Source organism: Chelonia mydas, chromosome 3 (genome assembly GCF_015237465.2).
Source record: "Chelonia mydas isolate rCheMyd1 chromosome 3, rCheMyd1.pri.v2, whole genome shotgun sequence".
NCBI classification, from domain to species: domain Eukaryota; kingdom Metazoa; phylum Chordata; order Testudines; family Cheloniidae; genus Chelonia; species Chelonia mydas.
In genome coordinates, this window is record NC_057851.1 from 105,057,461 (window position 1) to 105,079,950 (window position 22,490).

Below are 22,490 nucleotides of genomic sequence, written 5' to 3' on the forward strand. Positions count from 1 at the left end.
ATGAAGATATTGAACAAAACCGGCCCCAGGACCGACCCCTGGGGCACTCCACTTGACACCGGCTGCCAACTAGACATGGAGCCATTGATCACTACCCGTTGAGCCCAACAATCTAGCCAACTTTCTACCCACCTTATAGTGCATTCATCCAGCCCATACTTCTTTAACTTGCTGACAAGAATACTGTGGGAGACCGTGTCAAAAGCTTTGCTAAAGTCAAGAAACAATACATCCACTGCTTTCCCTTCATCCACAGAATCAGTAATCTCATCATAGAAGGCTATTAGATTAGTCAGGCATGACCTACCCTTGGTGAATCCATGCTGACTGTTCCTGATCACTTTCCTCTCGTGTAAGTGCTTCAGGATTGATTCCTTGAGGACCTGCTCCATGATTTTTCCGGGGACTGAGGTGAGGCTGACTGGCCTGTAGTTCCCAGGATCCTCCTTCTTCCCTTTTTTAAAGATTGGCACTACATTAGCCTTTTTCCAGTCATCCGGGACTTCCCCCGTTCGCCACGAGTTTTCAAAGATAATGGTCAATGGCTCTGCAATCACATCCGCCAATTCCTTTAGCACTCTCGGATGCAACTCGTCCGGCCCCGTAGACTTGTGCACGTCCAGCTTTTCTAAATTCTCCCTTTTTCTCCACAGAGGGCTGGCCATCTACTCCCCATGTTGCGATGCCCAGCGCAGCAGTCTGGGAGCTGTCCTTGTTAGTGAAGACAGAGGCAAAAAAATGCATTGAGCACATTAGCTTTTTCCACATCCTCTGTCACTAGGTTGCCTCTCTCATTCAGTAAGGGGCCCACACTTTCCTTGGCTTTCTTCTTGTTGCCAACATACCTGAAGAAACCCTTCTTGTTACTCTTGACATCTCTTGCTAGCTGCAGCTCCAGGTGCGATTTGGCCCTCCTGATTTCATTCCTACATGCCCGAGCAATATTTTTATACTCTTCCCTGGTCATATGTCCAACCTTCCACTTCTTGTAAGCTTCTTTTTTATGTTTAAGATCCGCTAGGATTTCACCGTTAAGCCAAGCTGGTCGCCTGCCATATTTACTATTCTTTCGACTCATCGGGATGGTTTGTCCCTGTAACCTCAACAGGGATTCCTTAAAATACAGCCAGCTCCTTAGCGCCTGTGTTTCTGCCCTGAGCATGTGCATTGCTGCCTCATTTTCAGTGTCTGGACACCTATCTCCTGCTTAAGCCACAGAGCTATTCACAACCCGGGGAAGACAGGCATTTGGCTGCCTAAGGTTCATGCAGGGCCTGATGCAATAGGTGTGCTCGGAAGCGATTTACCAGATTGAGCCCCTTGGGTAAGTTCACACACAACAGGTGGGGGAGCAGGGAAGAGGAGAAGGACTTCCCTCAGAGCTTTTACCCTAGTACTTAGAGCTAAACCACCTGGGTTTGGGAGACCCCTGGTTCAACTGCCTGCCCCATGTGAGGGGGTGAAGAGATTTGAACTGCAACCTGCCACCTCTCCAAAGAGTGCTCCAACCAGTGGGCTATGGGATAATCTGATGTGACGTTCCCTCAATCTCTCCTGTTGTTGTTGTTGCATTCATGATAAATGACAAAAGAGTAATTGGAGCAGAGAGACTAGACTGGACCTGGTGTTTCCCACTTCCTGGGTGAGCTCTGACCATCAGGTGCTATAGAGTCATTTGAGTAGTTCTCATGCTTGTACTGTCTCCCGCTCCCTCTCCCTTTCTCTCTCCCTCTCTCTCTCTGGCCCAAGTGACTCTTTAAGAGAGAGAGCCAGGGAGAGGGAGGCAGCACAGAATATGAGAATTACTCTATTACCTTGTGGTTAAAGAGAGAGAAGCCTATATAACTTAGATGGCAAAGTCCCATTTTCAGAAGTGATTTAGGCACTTAGCAGCTCAAGTTCCACTGACTTTCAGTGAGACTTAAGCTCCTATGTGCCTAAATAACTTTTGAAAGGACTTAGCTGTTTAAGTCATGTAGCCCTTGCAACACAGAGTGGAGCAACACCTACATACCTTTAAAAATCAAAGCCTAAGACTCAATTTGAGTTCTTTCCTTCTCATTCATGAGCACTGCATGCCAGATTCTGTGCAATCTCATTGGTTTAAAATCATGCTCTCAGTTACACCGAAGGAACCCCATTAGACTTCAGTGAGCCAGATTGGCACAGTTGTGTAAAAGGTGGAGGAAGAGGGTGAAAGGAGCCAGTGGATGGTGACCTGTGTCATGTGATATGGAATTATTAATGTCTTATAACGTTGACTCATGTGATGTGACTAAATCCAGGAAATAAAGTTGAGTCTCTTTTCCCACTTCCTGTGTGTCACATTCTTATTATGGGAGCTTTGTCCATATTTGTGCGTTGTGCATTTGTGCACTAGGAGAGGACTCTCAGGATAGGATGAGGGTAGTGACAGGGTTCCAGATTTTTATAAGGCTGACCATCACTGTGGCATTTGTGCACCTTCCATAAAAAAAACCACAATATATATCTCTCTACCGTCTCTACTGGCAAAAATAAGTTTTAAGGTATTGTTGGGATTTAAATAAGTAGGAATGTACGTATGTGTGTATGCATTGAGGTGTCTCTGAGATTCCAACAATAACTCTAAAACAAAGAAATGGGTTTGGTATTTAGGTCTCCTTTGCCCTACTCTGTATTTGTATCCCTTTCTCTCTCTCTCTCTCTCACATTGTTATCTTTTAAGAGAAGGTACTGTGTGTTATGGATCAAGTATAGGTGGTATGTCTTAGTAGTCAGAGCAGCAGTCCGGGCTAGTGGGCAGAGCAGGCATCCAGATTGGGGAACGAAGCCAAGGGTCAGCAGCAGAGTCCACTACCAGTTACCAGAGCCAGGCATCAAGCCAGAGTTAGAGGCAGGAACCAGGTGATCCTCCAATCAGAGCTCCTGTGGGTGGTGCCTTGGCCAGGGATATAGTCCTAGTAGCAACTCAGCCCACTGGGTTTCAATAGGCATTGGGTGGAGGGCAAGATGCAGCAGCTGTCTGAGGGACCCCCCAACCCCTCCCCCCCAGGCCAGGCCTAGGTTCAAGACCCAAGACATCACACTGTTTTGTGTTGTAAAAGCACCTGCCACATTGTGGGACCTACTGAAAACAAATGAAAAATAATAAATCATCCAAAACACCTCTTGGGACTCCAACTGTGTGGAGGAGCATTGGCCACATCCCCATATGGGCTCGGCTATAATAGCGTAACATTAACTACTCAGCAGATTAACTAGAATGCTGCTGCTCTTCCATCTCTGGCTCTTAATTAACAAGGCTTCTTCCCCAATCCTTGCGGGTTAGAAGAAGGTGACTTCAAGTAATTTGCAATATTTTTTGTAAGTTTTTGAATCCCTATAAATTTACTTAATTATATATTGAGTGGTATTCTTCTTTTGTTTGAAAATTGAAAAAAAACAACATCGAAGCTCAATGCCCAAGTTTGTCATCCAAGATGATGGCAAATGGGAGGAAAAGGGCAACCTTTATGCCATCCTCCCTGTTAAGGGCTTTGCCATGACTAATGCCATCAACATGGCAACAGAACACTGACCAATGGCCTCATTGTGGAAAAAGCAGCCCAAGCAATATGGCCCTTTTAGGGCAAACACTGAAAGAGGAAACACATATTCATACCTACATGTATGGCACTTCAAGAAGGCCTTTCTCCTGAAAAATTTAGTACTATCAAACTGTTCTTTGACATATATTTAAATAAAATTTTGTGAGTTCATGCTTACATTTTCATCATCATTTTCTTTCTTTTTAAGTTTTATTTAATTTTATATATTTATTGTCCATGAATACCATGTATTTGTCTGTGCTGTAGCTCATGGTTCTAATAGTCTCAGTACCCTCCTGCAGTATTACACTCAAGCATGCATTCCCCAGTTTGTTTGCTCCCCAAGTTAACAAATTTCAGAGTAACAGCCGTGTTAGTCTGTATTCGTAAAAAGAAAAGGAGTACTTGTGGCACCTTAGAGACTAACCAGTTTATTTGAGCATGAGCTTTCGTGAGCTACAGCTCACTTCATCGGATGCATAGCATATCGTGGAAACTGCAGAAGACATTATATACACACAGAGACCATGAAACAACCTCCCACCCCACTCTCCTGAGGTTGTTTCATGGTCTCTGTGTGTATATAATGTCTTCTGCAGTTTCCACGATATGCTATGCATCCGATGAAGTGAGCTGTAGCTCACGAAAGCTCATGCTCAAATAAACTGGTTAGTCTCTAAGGTGCCACAAGTACTCCTTTTCTTTTTACAAGTTAACAAAGAGACAGAGATGGAAAATGAGCTGAGAAGAATGCAACAATCATGCGGACACAGGAAATAGTGGCGGAGTCAGTAGCTGTGGAGAAGAAGGATCAATAGCTTGAGTTAGTCAAGAGTGGTAACAGCCCTAGCAAACAATTGCCGCCCTAGCAAACAATTGCCACCCTAGGCTGCCTTCTGTAAACACAGAGCAGCCCAATGTCAAAACCACTTCATTACTCTTGATTTACCTGAGTGTGCTCAGGATATTTGAACTTTGGAGGATTTTGCTATTGTAATTCACATTCCCGTGTATATAAAGATGCTAAAACAAGCATGGTCCCAGTACACCGATTCCAATCAATTGCACTTACAGTAGCCAAACAGACAAATAGTCTGGCCTAAAGTACTTCAATGTGTCTTAAATCACACTACCATGCTAACTGCTCAAGCATAAAATATGTTCACAACACCAGATTATTTTACTGATCCATTATGTCAAAAGCCTGAAAAATAGAAACAACAGTGCTCGGAGTGACAAGGAGTGTAACAGATAATCTGAGGTAATAAATCATATTAGGGGTTTTTTTCCCCCAAACCATGGATTTGGCAAACTATAAAAAGTGTAATTTATGTAGACTGACAGATATCAGCAATTTTTGTTTTCGCATGCTGGTAGAGCTAAAATTTGGTGCTATTGTTTGAGCTGCTTGTTCTCTTAGAAGAGAGAGTAATAACAAATTCATATAAGGCTGCCTTCAAGGGACAACTTGTTCAGATACTGACAATATCTGGGAATTGCTAATGAAATGCCTAGAAGTTTGGAGATATGAATTATATTCTCAGAACAGTGAACTATAGCCACAAACTCATAATTATGAATCCCTCAAAAATACATTCCCCTTCTTTTTCACTGGAAACTTACCTGTAAGTAAACTAGGAGGTAGTATTACGTGAAAAGGTATGTTAATTTTATGCACAACCAGGGGCCATTTCTGGAATGTATAAAGGTGATTTCACCCATTATGTCAATTTCTTGTTTTTGTTTCTTGATTACTATTGCATGTTTGTTTTACATAATGGACCAGTATTTATTCTTTTTGTAAATCTGTGCTCTCTTCAAACTCTGTTCACAGGCTACCAGTATCTCTTTCTACATGGATGAGATCCAGACTTGCAAATTTAAAAAAAGAAAAAAAAAAGTTTGCCTGCATTTTGCAATTTTCACCGGGATCCTAGTGGGGAGCCAGTTGTACTCACTCAATTAGGGTGAACTGCAAAGAAGGGGCAGACAATCCCAGTAAAGTTGGTGGATATTCCAATAAAATTTATCAAGCCAGTATAAAACAGCATCTTTATTACCTCATTGGTTACTCAGAAGTCCAAAGAACACAGTTCCCTTAAAGTGATCCAGCCTCAGGCCTCCATTCAGGTACCTAAGTCAAATATGATGATTTTTGAAAATCTTATTTCATCATATAAAAGAAAAGGTTCTACCTATCCCAAAGAATTGGACACATTACCTCCCAGACTAATGAAAGTTTCAGATCTTACCCAAATACACACTACAGCCAATTCTTATTAACTAAACTAAAATTTATTTTAAAAAAAGAGAGAGAGTATGGTTAAAAGATCAATATGCATACAGACATGAGTTCAATTAATTGAGATTCACATTAATAGCATAGATGGTGAGCTTTGTAGTTGTAAAGAGTTCTTTCTAAAACAGTTCATAGTTTACAGTCTAACGTCCAAATATATTCAGGGTATACCAGCATAACTGGGACCTCAGTCTTGGGACTCAAACTTCCCCTGATGAAGCCTAAGCAGATCTGAGATGAACAGGATCAGGTTCCAAGGGTCTTTTTATACAGTGTTCTAGCATCTACTTGACTGCACAGTCATGGATAAACAATAGACTTTTGATGTAACCTTTCGCTTTCTAAACACTACCAGTAATTAGTTACACAAATTAACAGGGGACAGTTTGCTTGTTCCTCCACCATTCGCAGATTATTTGCTATACATATTTCGGGGAAGGGGTTGGAATGGGGGCAGGGAAGGGGTGGAAAGAGGCGGGGCAGGGCCTCATGGAAGGGGTGGAGTGGGGGCGGGGCTGGGACAGTGCGGGGGTGGGTGTCAGTGATGCGGCCCTCAGGCCTCATGTGGCCCTTGTGGTCATTTGAGTTTGAGACCCCTGCTGTAGAGACTCATATTTTCAGCTCTGGAGGTCCCCGGTTCAATTCCCAATTTTGGACAAAAGGGCAGTTGTCAAGATAGCACTTCTTATGCATTGAATGTAGGGAAGAAAGTGATTAGCTATGCTATGTGTGCTATTTGTATGGGGGAGCTGGGGAAGCTTCCTCCCTAAACTCTGAAGTATTTATTCCTGGCTCTTTTCAGTAACTCTCTGTCAGGAAATGTATTTTTCCCTCCTGTCTTATATTTTTTGTAGTTTTCATTGTTAGTTGTTAAATTTATTGTTATATATTATCCCTCATACCACAACTTTTGAATCCTATGGATAGCTTCCTTCCCTTCAGTATTTTCACAAATTCATCACTATACACTATGATAGCATTACATTTCCCCCCATGTAATTTTGTCCTCATAGCAGAATAACTGAAAGAAGCAGCTCAGTTTATGATTGATTAGGAAATGTACAATTTCAGTTCCCTTTGGAAATGTGGGTGTTTCAGGCTATATTACTTTGAATAGATCTCATTTCAGGAAATCATAGTTAGATTTGCAAACAACCTATTAGGTCACTCATCCAAACTCTGCCAGTGCAGTATTGGTCCCTACAGTATATTCTTGAATGTTTTGTCCAATCTCACTTTGAATGACTCAAGCAATAAGGCTTCCACCACTTCCTCTGGGAGACTATTCCATGGTCTAATAGATTTCACTGTTAGGAAATATTTCCTGTCACTTGGCCTACATTTTCTTATGCTCAGATTCATCTAGTTATTTGTAGTTATACTTCTCTAGACCTCCCTTAACAGGACCTTTTCCTTCCTTGATACTTATACCCTTCAGTAAATTGTAGATGGTTAACGTATCTCTTTGGTCATCATTTGGCCAAGGTAAAACATTTTTAGCTCTTGTAATCTTTCCGTATAAGTAGGCCATCTGATTGATGGGGAGATTATTTTTGATTAAATGCTGTCTTAAAAGAAGCAAAGAGGAAAAAATGCATTAGCATCGTGGAGTTTCAGGGGACCCAAAATCTTATTTTTAAAATCAAAATGTTTAGGTTTTTTGAGTTTTAAGTAGAAGTGGAGAGTTTCCCCAAAGAACTTAATTTTTTTTTCTAACTCTAACAATTTATCATGTATCATGGCTGGCATCATCAGTGCATGTTTTGGAATGTTGCTTGATCTATGTTCTGCACTAGTTTTTAAGAAAAATGTGTGCCTCTGCAGTATGTGGGGAGGGAGCTGTGGCAGCAGCAATAACACAAGCTGTTCCTTTAGTGTGGTGATGACACAGGATGCTCAGTGGGCATTTGAGGGCCTGTTTGCTAATTTATAGCCAGTAGTGAGAAAATTGAGCTTCTGGAATTCTGCAACAGCATCACCAGACAGCTCAGGTAAGATAGCCAGGTGGAGAAAAAATGGAGGAAGGATTCTTGGGGTAGAAATAATTTTTTCATGTTGAATCCTAACAACAGACCCCTTACTTGTAAATCAGTCCCTCCAACCATTTAATCATTTATGTTGTATTTTTCTGAATTCCGTCTGTCTGGTATCGTAGAGTCCAGAAATATATTGTTGTCTCACTTGCTTTTTGTTTTTGTTTTTTTCTTCCATATTGCAGGTTCATATCCACTACCATCCTTGTAGGGTTTTCTAAGGTCCCTATTCTGCCAAGACTTGTGCATATATTTAATTACATTTTGCAGGATCTGTACCTAAGTAATTTTTTCCTATTTAATATAATAATGCTTAGCTCTTACATAACACTGTATAAACATGAACTAATAATCCTCATATTGGAATCTCCCTGTTGGACTGGTAACATTGAGAGGTTAAGTGACTTTCCCAAAGTGACACAATGAGTCACTATCAGAGCTGAGATTTGACTTGAGGAGTTCCTTGCTGACTGTCCAGCACTATGCTCCATCTCTATGGTCCTGATTCAGTAAAACACTTAAAAACACGTATGTAACTTTAAGAACACACTTAAGTGCTTGGATGACTCAGAATCTTTATCTGTATCTCTATTGCATCTGATGATCTGTGTATTTATAGTCTTCAAGATTGGATTTTATTTTCATGCAGGTTATCCAGGCTGTCTTTTTTGGGATCTGTGTATTGACTGATCTCTCCAGTCTTCTCACCAAAGGAAGTGACAGCCAAGAACAAGAAAGACAGTTAAAAAAGCTCATTTCCCTCCGTGACTGGATGATGGCTGTTTTAGCCTTTCCTGTTGGAGTTGTAAGTATGGTGCTAAGCAGTTAATTTCACTGCCATGCAGGTGCATCATTTAACTTGTTCATTGTTTCCTGACTGTAAAAAGATTGACATGATTAGCAAAAGGGATAAATGACTATGAAAAAAGGGGGAAATGGGAGCACAGTTTTGTCACACTTTAGTTATCCTGAAGATAACTTTCAGTTACTTTTTAATTTCATTTTTTAAAAATAATCCACTGTTGAGGCATCTGGATTCATGATATAAATAAAATGTACTTACACATTAGGACAGGGGTGGACAAACTACGGCCAGTGAGCCGTTTTAAGCTGGCCCACGAACTCCTGCTGGGGAGCAAGGTCTGGGGCTTGCCCCGCTCCAGCCGGGGGGGTCCAGGTCGGGGGCCAAACCATGCGGCTCAGCCCCGCTCCAGCCGCAGCTTGGCCCCGCTCCAGCCAGGGCGCTCCAGCCGCGGCTTGGCCCCGCTCCAGCCGGGGCGCTCCAGCCGCGGCTTGGCCCCGCTCCAGCCGCGGCTTGGCCCCGCTCCAGGGTGCACAGTTGGGGGCCACACCACATGGCTCCCGGAAGCAGCCGCGTGGCCCCACTCCGAGGGTTGGGGGCCACTTCATGCACAGGAGCCGGAGAAGGGATATGCCGCTGCTTCCGAGAGCTGCTTGAGGTAAGCGCCACTCAGAGCCTGCACCCGTGAGCCTCTCCCCATCCCCCAACCCCCTGCCTTGCTCTGATCTCCCTCCTGCTCTCCAAACCGCTCGATTCCAGCACGGAGCACCCTCCTGCGCCACAAACCTCTCATCCACAGCCTCACCCCAGAGCCCTCACCCACAACTAGAACCTGCACCCCTTCGTGCACCCCTGCCCCAGTCCTGATCCCCCTCCCGCCCTCCAAACCCCTCAGTCCCAGCCCAGAGCACCCTCCTACACCCTAAACTCCTCATTCCCAGTCCTACGCCAGAGCCCGCACCCCCAACCAGAGCCTTCGCTCCCTCCCACACCCTAACCCCAATTTTGTGAGCATTCATGGTCCGCCATACAATTTCTATTCCCCAGTGTGGCCATCAGGCCAAAAAGTTTGCCCATCCCTGCATTAGGGTCTTGATCCTTTGCAAGTATGAGGTAGGTTGGCATGTAGACTGTTTGGGATTCAAGTTGGATTCTTTCTATATCACACATCATCATCAGTGATAGAAGCTCTGCCCTCCATGGGTTTGCACAAGTGTAACTGACTGGAGTTTGCTAAGCAATTCTGTTGATGATGCAAAAGAGAATAGAATCTAGCACTCTCCCTGTTAGCCCTGTGGGCTCTTCAGAGCTAAGAGGAGTAAAAACATGTTTTTGTCATTAAGGTGCACAAGTTTCTCTCCAACACACAGAGGGGGCAGAGTAAGAAGGCATTTATGAGTACTTTTCAGAGTAAAACTGCTCTTCTATGGCTCTTAAATCAATGGGACTTTTGCCATTGACTACAGTGGTGCAGGACTGGGCATGACGCAACTCAGATTGCCAGTGCTTTCCACCCAAAACTTCGACCAGGTTAGCAGAAGATTTGTGAGCCTTACAATAAGCACAGGCCCAAGTTGTCAAGCTGTAATGAGACTGGAAACCATGCCTCATTTTTTGTTTCTTTATGAAAGTTTGCCCGTTCTAATTGCAACCTTGTGAATCACTGTTCTCCTTGTACTGTCTTCTAGCTAACTGTATGAGGTCTCATTGTTGACACTGTTTCATAACAACTAGGTATCTGTTGTAATTTTACAGTTAACACACCAATTTAAAATATCAAATTTTATATACTTCATCAGGCTTTGTTCAAATCCTTAGTGTGATATTTTACAGTCCACTCCATGAAGAAATACAGAATGCTTGTGCAAGGTTATAAAATATAAAACACATGTTCAGCATTGTACAGGTGTTCCCTTCCCAGAACACCCAGTTGGTAGCCTTAAATTACTTTACTTACTAGCCATTGCTAAGGGTAACTGCTGCTATTCGTATTGGGTTAACTGGCTGCAATTTTTCTACTATGACATAAGAAACACACAGTAATAATTAATGTATTTTTAAAAAATATCTGGAAATAAACAGGCTTGCAAAATATCATTTTTTACAATTATATTTTGAGGAAGATTGGGAGTTATGTAGTAGTTGTGACTGTGACTGATAACAGGTGCTTTTCCTGCTGTTGTTACTAGAAAAGAGAGAGCCCCTTAAGAACAGCATTACATTATTTTTAAGTTTTTAAGTGATTCTTTTTGGGGAAAATACTCACCGTATTAGCTTTTACACACATCGAGAGACACATTCTCCTGCCTTTTCTGGCTCTCTCGCCAGCTATTCAATATCCACAATGCCACTTACAATACTATGTTTCTCTCTCCTCTGTTTTAACTCTCTGCTGGCTTTTGTGTACTCCTTCAGTACCTCCTCTCATATTCCCAGCCCTGAAACTTTTTAAGACCGTTTGAGGCCTCCTGTGAAGACATTAGCTACAGCTTCTGTTGGCAGTAGCCGCAGTTTCTAAGCATTCGGAGCTATATCTATTTTTTTTTCTTTCAGGCGTTACTTGTTTTGCCATCTGTGGAGGAGGAGCTAGCAAGCATTGTAAGCACTCTCTAAATGAGATGCACAAATGAGCATTCTCTAAATTAACCAGTTCCTAGGGGATATACTTTACACATGGGAACTAGCTAGTTTCCTAAGGATTAAAACACACACAAATGTCCTGTATTGTCAAAGAAACCGAGAAAATAACTAGCTAAGTATATTGTAAATATAGTCTTTCTCTCTTTCTTTTTCCTAAAGGTGACCTCCAGATAGGGAACAAAATGTCTTTGCTTCATTTTTTGCTCTTAATTTTGTACAAAGAAGGCCTAAAAAGATTTTGTTGTTCCCGTCTCTCCTGGCTGCTGGGAGACAAACAGTAGAGCCTCCGAATGTAACACTCAGCAGCCAGACTCAGACTTTTCTGAATGTCTGGGCCCTCACCAATCAAGAGTCCCTCCTGAAACCTGACTCTTTCTCCTATTCATCAGTTACCACTCACTGTGATATTAACCAGTAGGGAGAGGGATAACAAAATATAGGGAGGCAGATTCTGGCACATTCACTTGAGTGGGGCTACTTGTAGAATAAGATATTATGCAGTGTGATTAAGGGTGTGCCCACAAGTAGCTTAGGTCTAATGCCACTATTGTTCTGCAAATATATAAAATATGAAAATATGCAGTGAGGTCTTTATGTGTCAGAAGCTGTAGAGAAATTATTATACAACAGAGAAAAATTAAAATTCGCTAACTTCCCCTATTCTCTCAACAGCTTCCTCCTTACAGAAAGCAGTGCTGGAAAGCAGGTTTCCTTGACAAGTGCCCAAACAGCTCTCTAAAGGGCTTCTCAGTGGTTTACATTAGAGGCATGTGGGAATCCCAAAATAGAAAATTAAACAGATGTGAATAAAATGCTAATTAGATTTCTGATTGAAACCAGAGTGGTCATGCTTAAAAACTTGTCAGTGGCCTTACACAGCTAAATTAATGTTACATAAATATTTTGTGTTATTCTGTGCTCTTTATACAGAATAATTCATATATTGGGATAAAGTTATTCAAGGAAGAATTGGAAAGTTTTTTAAGTGCAATAACTGCAGTTCTGAGAATTATTCTAAATAATTGGCTCTCAGTTCCCTGCTTTCTAAAGTCTTCAAAATGGATTGGTCTGAAAAATAGATGAGAAAGCAGGTTACCACTCCCAGGTCAAACAATGATGTGTGTAGTGGGGAAAAAACCCTAACAAAACACAGCTTTTTATTTATAGTGCCTCCCCATAAATAAGTATCACAGTTAAGCCATCGGGGTAGCCTGGTCAGCATCCTCCTCCCTCCCCACAAAAAACAAAACCAACCTTCCCCCCCCCCCGAAGTAAAACACAACAACAGCAATGGAAACAATAGCCAGAAGATATGCAAAACCTTGCCTCTTTTGTGTTATGTTCTATATTTCTCCAGCTGCTCAAATGAAACATGAGCTGTTTTAGGAGCATAAAAAAAAAAAACATACGAGCTTGTTAGATGGAACCAATAACCATCACTGACTACCTTGTTGTCCTTTTTAATAGGACTTTTAGTGATAGATTTTCTGTTTTTATTTAATGAAACCAGAAAATAATGGCCCAATTTTGCCATTCTTACTCATGGTGAGTAGCAGTTTATTCCATGAATAGTCTCATTGGACAACATTCTGATACCTTTACTCCCGTTAAGTGGTACCTTATGGTACTATTCAATGTGAATAAGTGTATAGGAACCTGATCCATTAAATTAATGGTACGGTTTGCATACTAAAGTATTGCTCAAAAAACCTCATTCCTATTTATGCTAAATTCATTTTCCACCAACCTAGCAGTAAAAAGTGGCCTTAAAGTGGCAGTAAATTACAGTCTAGAGGAGTATGAAGTACCCTTAGTGAGACTATGAATGAATCTCAAAGCGAATAAGGGGATAAGTGTGGCAGAGTCTGTTCCAATGTTTTTAGTTTATCTCTCTTGTTTTCTATTTGTTTGTCACAGATCACAAAGTCTGCCAAGTTTTCACGGCTAATTCAGTGTTTTATGTAAACTGTATATGACAGTATCGTGTTTCTTGTAATTCACGTAGTAGAAGAAGGTGGTGAATAGGTATTTCTAGGTGATTAAAATTGTGCTTTTGTATTTTCAAGAGCTCAGCCTCTTCCTGTGTATATAAAAATACCCTTTTCCCTAGTCCTTCCCATTTCAATAATTGTAAACAAACTTTCAAAGATTTATCATTTATCTTTTGGTATGCTATAGTTGGCTTTTTTTTTAAAAAATTCTTTTAGCCACACCCACAGCTGACCTATTGAGTATTTGCTGGAGGAACACTGAAAAGATCACTCCTGCACAAACCTAACTAGTAGTCATTCTGTCTTAGAAGCCATGCATGGAAGAGATCTATACGTCTTCCAGTCATTTTAAATCCTCTTCCCCGTCTTCTAAGTCTAAGAAAATTACTGCAGATATTTGCCAGCTGTCCCCATCTAACGCTTTCCCCCTACTAGCGTATAAATGACAGGAATTGCCACACTAGAACAGACCAATGTCCTAGTCTGATATTTTGCCATCAGGAGTGGCCAATGCCAAATGCTCCAGATGAAAACTTAAAACTCTAATTGTGCAGCTCCATCCTGTGTAGGAAATTTCTTCCTGAAACAGGATGGCTTGCCCCCTATTGTCTGGAAGGCCTGGGGGCTAGCTAACCTGGATTACTAAAGAGACACAGCTGGGTTGGATCAGGAACTTCCCTATAAAAGGCAGTGGGTGGCTGTAGTGGAGGGGGAAAGCTCAAGAAGCTATGACAGAGTCTGCAAAGAATGAGGAAAGGCTCCTGCAGGGAAAACCCTGACATGAGGGGATTTTCCCCAGGCATAGACATCTGGCAAAGATCCAGTCGAAGCAAGGGATAGACTGCAAAGGCCTCAGGCAGGAAGGCCTGGGAGGAGTAAGAGAAACCTTGTGTGATGTGGACTTATGAATGGACTTTATTTGAGATTTTGTGTTTTATTGCAATTTGTAAACCCAAACTCCAAGGAGGGGTATTTAGGACCAAGAAATACCTGCAGTGAAGTTTTATTTGAACTGTGCAAGAGGAGAAACTGAGGTAGGCTGCCTGTAGCGTGACCCTGGGCCATGAGTGAGCAAACAGGAGGTGGTTGGCCCACTGCACTTCCTAATTCCTCAGCTCCTGCCCCTCATGACTTTCTTGATAGGCCTTTATAAAATGCATTTGGGTGGAGTGTCAACTGGTGTAAATAGGTGTAGCTCCATGGAAGTCAGTGCTATGCTAGTTTATATCAGCTGGGGTTAGCCATAATGAAACTTCACATTTATATAGTGCCTTTCGTCGTGTAGGATCCCAAAGAGCCTCACAAAACATACACATATAGCACCACTTTACTACAGCCACCTCAGAGAGGTAGCCAGAAAGCTTACATCAAACTGCACAGCAATGTGTGGAGAAGAAATTTTGCACAAGGTCACAGGAGAAAATCTTTACTCTTGCAAAAAGCACCAGAGGGTCTTTTTTTCATGCAGAACAGATAAAGCATCCAGTTTTCCCTAGAAATCACTCAGGAAATGAGTGAAACTTAATTGTATTGGTTATCCAGAAACAAAAATATGCAGTAAAAAAAAATTCCATTCATTTATATGGTAGTTTTTTTTGTTAGGTGCACATAAACAGCAAATTACACAGTTTTGGCCTCCCCCTGTCAGTTTGTCTTTGCTTCAATTTCTTTTGTTTTACTAATGCCCTTGGTGACTCAAAAGGAGAAATAACAAACAGTTTCCTGTTTCATGCTTTAAAATTTCCCCCTCAGTTGTATCTTGTGTTCTTTCTGTGTTACTTTCTGAAGCTTTAAAGCTGAGGGGGAAATTGAGTAATGTTTTTTTCTGAAGTGGAAGAAGGAAATTGTTTCTTGGGCCTTAGTAACACTTTTGCAGCTGCTGTGTATTGTTTAGTGATATTGAGTTGCATATTACAAATCAGTTACTCCTTCTCAGAGAGAACCCAAAGCCCACTTGAAAAACCGACGTGCCCACTTGTCTAGTGTGTACATAGAATACAATGAGTAGCAAAGGAGGGTCCTTCTTGTGGCTTTTATGTGCTATTTAACTTCCTCCTGACTATCCAAGGGTATTGTCTGCAGAAGGGGAGAGAAGGAATTAACATAGGTCATAATTTTGCCATTCTTACTCATGTGGTGCAGCACCTTTGTCCACAAGTAATCTCTTACTGCTGCACAAAAATAAAGGTGGCAGACTCAAGTTGGCAGGAAGCTTAAGGGGTGCAGGCCAAAATGCAGCAATGTGACTATGCCAGATATAGCAGTTTCCTGCAATATCCCTGAGAAGCCTTACTGAATTAAGTTTAAGTAGCTTTGTAGTCCATTGTATTAAAAATACAAAATTTATGTATCATTGTGGGATTGTATGTAACTTCACTGTGGTGCTGGGGGGGGGGGGGTGTATGTGACCAATGTAAACCCTGGGATGTGTGGAGCTTCAAAGGCCTTTTTTAAACAATGTGCCAGACAAGAAGGAACCTTTGTGACAAACAAAGCTGAGTGGGTTTCCTAAGAAATACTTGGAAGGAAGTAAAATCCCACCTCCAAACCCAACTGTTTAAAGCTACACCCTATGGGGAAACCCATTGTCTGCTGATTACCTGTTACCAGAATCTGAAGATCAGAGCCCTGATTTGCATAAAGGAGGGACTCTCAGATTCATGGAGGTGTCAGAGCTAACAGCTGTTATGAACTTGTAACCACAGAAAAAACCCTTGGTGGGATTTGAAGGGCTGGTCACCTGCCAGAGCCCTGGTTGGAGTTGGGGGTGATCTGGTAAGCTCATTAGTATGTGTTGAGGTTTTCTTATTGTTTTAAATATGTTTTCTCTGTAATGCTTTTACTTTAACAATAAATGTGTTTAGACAGGACTGTGTGATAACTTACAGCTTCAGGGAATTATACTGTTTATAACCTCTGAGGAGAAAGCAAAGTAGGCCTGCTTAGGCAGTCTGCCTCGCTGGGGAACTCACAGTGTAGGTAGGAAACTGTGCAGTCTGAAGAAAAAAACACCTGGTCAGGAGGGAGAGAGACTTGGGCCTCTGTCCAGGAGAGGTGGTGGCAGAGGAACCGGAAGCCTAGGGTACGGGTGCCTTTGCTGGCCCACAGAGGGGGAATATGGGTGCAATTGCTCTGAACTGTGACAGTGACACCCCCATAGAGGCAGATTCTCTGCAGCATTAGCATCCGCTTTGTGCAGCAAAGTTGGGGAAAGGGAGAGAGCATCCCCGGGAGCTGATTATAGCTGCCTGGCTCTTTGCTACAACCTTGAGGCAGAGAAACTTGGGAGCAGCTCTGATTTGCACAGGTTGGCCTTGGTATTCTAGGAATAACATGGAAGCTGGGGATTGCTGAAGTGCATGGTGCTCTAGGCACTGCTTCTTCCCACTCCCATCATGCCTCTCCTGGGTTCTGAGATACTCCCTGTGCAAGGGACTGCAAGGAGGGAGGTATAGAAGCAAGTTCCAATGGCTCTTTGCCTACCTGTGCTACCCCAGTTGGGCAGGGATTGCAATACATGTAAATGGGGAGCTTATTTTCCCCTTCCCCCTCACTGAACAGCCACATGAAATCTAGCTGAGTTTAGCCCAAATTAAATTACACTAATACCGATATAAACACTCTCTGATATTGAAGAGAATCTTAAACCTATTTAGAACTATCAAACAATTGCTTATTAATCAAAGCAAGCCACAAGGGTGGCTAGGAAGCTATGTAAAATGTCCTAGAAATGAGATTTTTCTGTCATCCATATTAATTCATAAAAAAAGTTGGGATCAACCACTTAGAGACATTGACCAACCAATGTGAGAAGTATTCCTCCAATTAAAGAGACTTAGGTCAGTGTGGCAGCCGTTGAGTCTGAATGTCCTTCTCTTTGTTGGTTTACATTAGAACTGTAATGTTTTATTTTTTGTGTCTTTCCTTATGTCTGCCTGTGGTGGTGCTTTGCTAAGCAGCATTTACCGTCTGTAGCTCCAGATGGTTGCAACCAGCTATGTTGATTTAATTCCATCCATTGGCTGACTTTGGTTAAGAGACAGATGGTTCCTCCTCTCTTTTCTTACCTTTACCTCATTTTCCTATCATTTTACTTTGCCCCATGCAAAAATCCCAGACCCAAGTGTTTGCCAGTTTAGCTGGATTCATTCAAATATGTTTCAGCTTTACCTTTGGTACCATTGCTTGATGTAGGATTTTCTCCATACAGAGTGCTTTCGAGCCTGATTTTCATGCTACATATATTTTGATGTCCCAATTGGTCTTAATATATTCTTAGTGACCCACTGCAATACAACATGACTTCAAGGAAGTCAAAGGAGTTGGGAAACTTTGCTTTATTTCCCGATTGTTCAACTGTTCATATTTTGGCAGATAAGTGTCAACAGGTGTGTAAAGTGATGCCAATACCAATACTGGCACAGAGGAGAGACTTCTTGAAGAGCACTTTATACTTTCAGTATTTTGCAGGCTGTCCATCATAACCTATTTTTTTTCCTGGCGCCTACGCACAAGTTGAAGGGTCCAAACTTCTTTTGAGCACCAAAAGCCATCATAACAGATGGGAAAGTGTGTTGGAAACTAAGGAACTATGTACTGTATGTGCACTGAAGGAACAATTTACCAGTCTACATCATCCAAATGTCTGTCTTCCTTAAGCATACATATCTGTGGTTAGGATGAGGTGCCACTGGTAATCTGTAACCTAAATTTTAATTTCCCAAAGCCAGAGGCATATGAAGTGAATTATGCTCATCCCATCCACATCCACTGATAATTTGCTGACCTTGAAACACCCTTGCCCCCATAAACCCCACATTCCTTGTTCCCACTCCTTAGTCCCCAAAAACCATCCCTCACCAGCACAATTGGACACATTCCCATTGAATTCAGTGAGAGCTGCACCTGCTTGCTGTGGGGCTAAATTTGGTCTAATCTATTCTGCACGGAGATCCTCTAATCTCTCCCGAAACTTACCAGTGAAAGATTCCTGGACCTGTTGTCAGTTTTTCTGTAGCAAGTGATAGCCCTTTTATCCCTACAGGACTGTGAACATAGTTTGAACTGAACTCAAATTAAAAAGAAAACAGTGTAGGTTCAAAGAATTTAGTTCTATGTTTTCTTTCCAACATTCAGGGTTTTATTAAGTTAAGCTAACACTAATATTTCTATATTGTGTTTATTTTAGAAAGACTGCATTTTCGGGAAGGGAGAATACAAATTTAAAAAGCAAGGAGACCTTAAGAGGTTCATAATGTAGACATAGTTTCAATGGAAGCATAACCTACTTCTGTGAAATCTCCATGGCTGACAATGGCGTGTTCAGAACAGTCTGAAATAGGGGCAGCACTGTTAAATAGTAGAGAAAGAAAATGGAGCTAAATTAATGGTGAGCAAACCTCAAAAAATTTAGCAGTTCCAGCCTTCCAGTACTTATTGCTTTCAGTTAGGATAAAAATATTATGAGAAAAGCCTTTCAGTCTTTCTACTTCCATAGTCTTGGAGAGAAAGAGAAAATGCAGAGGTGGGTCAAAATAAAAAATGTTATAGAAAGAAGTTATCAGCTTTTTTGAACTTCAAAAGAAGTTAAAAGGTTTTGTACAAGCTTTGGCTAAAGGTTTAGGCTAGTTTCTATTTTATTCAAACTCATTTTTCCATCCTCAGGTAAGGGGGGTGGGGTGAGAATGAATGTTCACTCTTTGGGCATCTAGTAAGTTGTCTCTTTGACAAGAGCCAAGATGAGTTTCATATGGACAAGTGAGTAGGATGTTGGAAACCTATTTTTTTCTTTTGGACCTCTGTGCATAAATTCTGTGAATAACACTTCAAGGGTTAGATTTATTTCTTGGTTAAAGTGTTTGGTTGCCGAAATGGGACATAAGAAGTGATGGCCTTCTATTCAAGGGTGAATTTCACCCCATATGAACAGAGCCCTAATACTCTTTATGTTGATATATGCTGTATCTTGTGAGATTTCACATTGTTTTCTATGCTGTTAGCGGTAAAACATTATTAATATACCACATCTACTACTAAAATATAGTACTCAATTGTAACTTGGCCGCAAGTATATAACTAAAAAAGTTATTTTTCCAATCTAAATGTCAAACACAGAAAAGAAAAATTGTAACTTTTGAGAATGTAAAGAATACTCTCGACCACACTGAAAAAAAGGAAGACTGGGTTTATGACCAATAATGTCTGTCTGCCTGTTTGTAGATCTTTAGGTAGATGTAGAGCTATGGATAACTAAAATGAAAAAGGGCAGTGAAATCAGATAATTGACCATAAGCATTTTTTAAATTGTCTTTTCTTTCCCTTCTTTCAGTTTGTTGTGACAATGTTTTGGAGCCTCTATATCTATGACAGAGAAATGGTTTACCCAAAGCTTCTTGATAATTTTATACCCTCTTGGCTGAATCATGGAATGGTGAGTACAGTAACACATGCACTGTCTTATGTAACCAAAGCTGTTAAGAGACTGGTTTCACCATGTAATGGTTCATGCAAGTCTTGTACTAATGTCTGTAAAATTCTGATGAAAGAGCACATGATAATTAAGGAAGACAGCTGAGCGAATGTAAAATCTGTACATACTTTAGTCCCTTATTCTAGACTCGGCATAGACTTGTGCATATGCCTGGAACCTCCATACAGAAGTCAGTGAATCTGGAGCCCAGAACTGGTATAAGTCAGCATAGTTTATGGCGCTATGCAGATTTACACTAGCTGAGAATATTACCCTTACTGGTCAAAGTTTATGATTATTAGGCCTATTGAAGGAATCAATATGATTATATCACTGTAATTTGTGATGAAACCTGTTTTAACAATATGCTGGAAAGTGAGAGAAGCTTGTTCAAGAAATTAAATTAATTTCCGTGGGCCATACAGTGCCCTTGTGTATGGTTAAAAAACTAACAAAAGTGCTAGCTGCCTAAGTATGCCAAAACTGTGTAGCAGAACCTGCGTTAGATTATCCTTTTGAAAACGTGGACGTGTGTGTGGTTTTTAAAAAATGCTATTGGGGAAAAAATGGTGTAACTGCCACAGTACAAGGGGCATATCTTTGTTCCACCCCCTTTGCAAGAGGCAATGATATGCCTCTGAAACAGTAGGATATTCTTGCTAGCCTTCAACTAATGTGGCATTTTGTGGATGAGGTAAAGCATTTGATTAAGAGCCCACTTTGTTACCAGGCACTTACTGCAGTACATGCAATACTGAGCTCACAGATTTCATGCTTGTTTCACACATCTTGTCTGACTGGGCCTGTGTGAGATATTTTATTATACCTTTCTGTTGGCGTCAGAGCATGGCAAACCATTTGGCACTGTTAATCTGTAGCTACAGCAGAGGCCATCCTTCAAGGGCTGTGCACCACATGGCCAGAGCAGATCAGAACTGCTCACAAATGTCGATCTTGATGAATTGTTTCACATTCCAGGGGTGTACGCAAACTGGCTATGTAGTTATTTATTGTTTCCCTAACCTGTGGGTACAGGAAGCAGCCTGGGAATCACTACTGCTAAACAGAGCTGTAACTTCTGCCAGATACTTTGCCATGTTATATGCCAGTTTTAGAGGGAATAATACGATGTAACATGCTCTCTTGCTGGTGGATCTTCCCATGTCTGTTCAGACCGCCCCCTGTCAGTTCTGAGGTCATCCACTAAGCACTCACAAAGGCTGCCAAGCTGTACATACATTCCTATTTTCCACACAGCATCATGCCAACTCTGAGGACATTCCTCCCAGGTGACATTCTGCATACTGAAAATGCCTCACTTGTGACATTTTTTCATAGACCTCCATTGTGAAGCACATGATAATGTGTGGCCCTGTGTATTCAGGAAGTCTCATCATCGAGACCACAAACCTAAAGGGCAATTCAAGCCCATGTTGTTCTGAAGAAATGTAGATTTGCTGAAACATTTGAAGAGGGGTTTTGTTTAAAATCTTTGCACATTGTAGCATTTGCTGAAATGAACTGCATGCAAACGTCTGGGACATTTTTTATTTTCAACTTTAAGTATTGTAGAAGGCAGTTTTGAATGTCTTTTGAAGGAATTGTTTGCCTTGTCAGTCTCTATTTATCCAAGCATTACTTTGGCTGGGTCACAAGGGAGGCTTCTGGCTGTTGGGCTTTTCACCATCTTTTAATCTAATTTTATCTGATGTTTTACCCATCATATTATCTTCACCAGCTTTCATTCTAATTCATTCTGATGAATTGCCTATCAGAATATGAGATTTGGGGGATTTTCCTCTGGAGAGAAATATCTTCTGCTCTTAAAGTATATTAAGTATATTTCTCCTCAGTGTATTAGCACTTTATTTATGAGCAGGGCTATTGTTTTGACATGGGAGGTTTTAGGAAGTGTCATGGATTTGTTTTTGGTGAAAAGAGCAAAAGTCATAGCAATACAGTTTAGAAAAGTCAAAAGTTACAGGCATTATTTTGTTCCCAAATTAAAGTTTATTCTCCCAATTTTTACTACATTCTGATAACTTTTGAAGACAAGAGTTGCTTTATTGGAGCCATGCTTTATAAACCAAAGCCTATATAGAAGACTTACAACCCCAAAGGAATTAAATGTGTCGGTGAAAGTCCAATAGTGAGCAGTTGATGAGTTCATGCTCTCTATTGGCCTCTCATTCAGCCCAGTGGCACAGCACTCAATGCTCAACAGCTGCCTCAAATGTTAAGAACTACAGCGGGTTGGGAAATACTATGAAACTATACCATTTGCCCTTTGCGGGAGAGGTTTTGTCTTAAAATGAGAAAGCTTCAATCAAAATGAAAATTTTCCACATACTTGAAAAATTGTTTGGGTTGAAAAGCCATTTTTTGTTGTTGTTTTGACAACAATATTCTGACTACTCTACTTAACTCCCTGTTAACATCCTGTCAATCCACCCTTCAACTTGCAAAAATTCCTTAGTGGGAAAAGTTATGGATATGGTTGTTTTTTTTAAAACAGGAGCAATCATGACATCTATGGTTACCTTGGTAACCACACAGGGAATCAACCCTGATTCATTATGATCAGTAGTAGTATGGGCATACATCCAAATATTTCAGGATATTCTTATTTTAGATCCTAGTTGGAGGAAGCTGGGGGTTCTTCTTTGGTTTAGCCCTACAGAGTGCTC

General features: G+C 41.2%; 1 protein-coding gene across 9 annotated transcripts in view; it reads left to right on the forward strand.

Annotated features, from left to right (window-relative positions):
- AIG1 (androgen induced 1) overlaps window positions 1-22,490 on the forward strand; it is a 190,419-nt gene that overhangs the window by 45,068 nt on the left and 122,861 nt on the right. For 8 of the 9 annotated variants that reach the window (XR_006289632.1, XR_006289631.1, XM_007056274.4 and 5 more), the window contains exons 2-3: window positions 8,551-8,706; window positions 19,663-19,764. Coding sequence is in view for 7 of the 9 variants with exons in the window: in XM_007056274.4 (XP_007056336.1) it covers window positions 8,551-8,706; window positions 19,663-19,764 (258 nt within the window). In the remaining 2 variants the exon portion in view is untranslated. The remainder of the gene's footprint in view (window positions 1-8,550; window positions 8,707-19,662; window positions 19,765-22,490) is intronic. The other variant, XM_037894903.2, reaches the window with a different exon arrangement.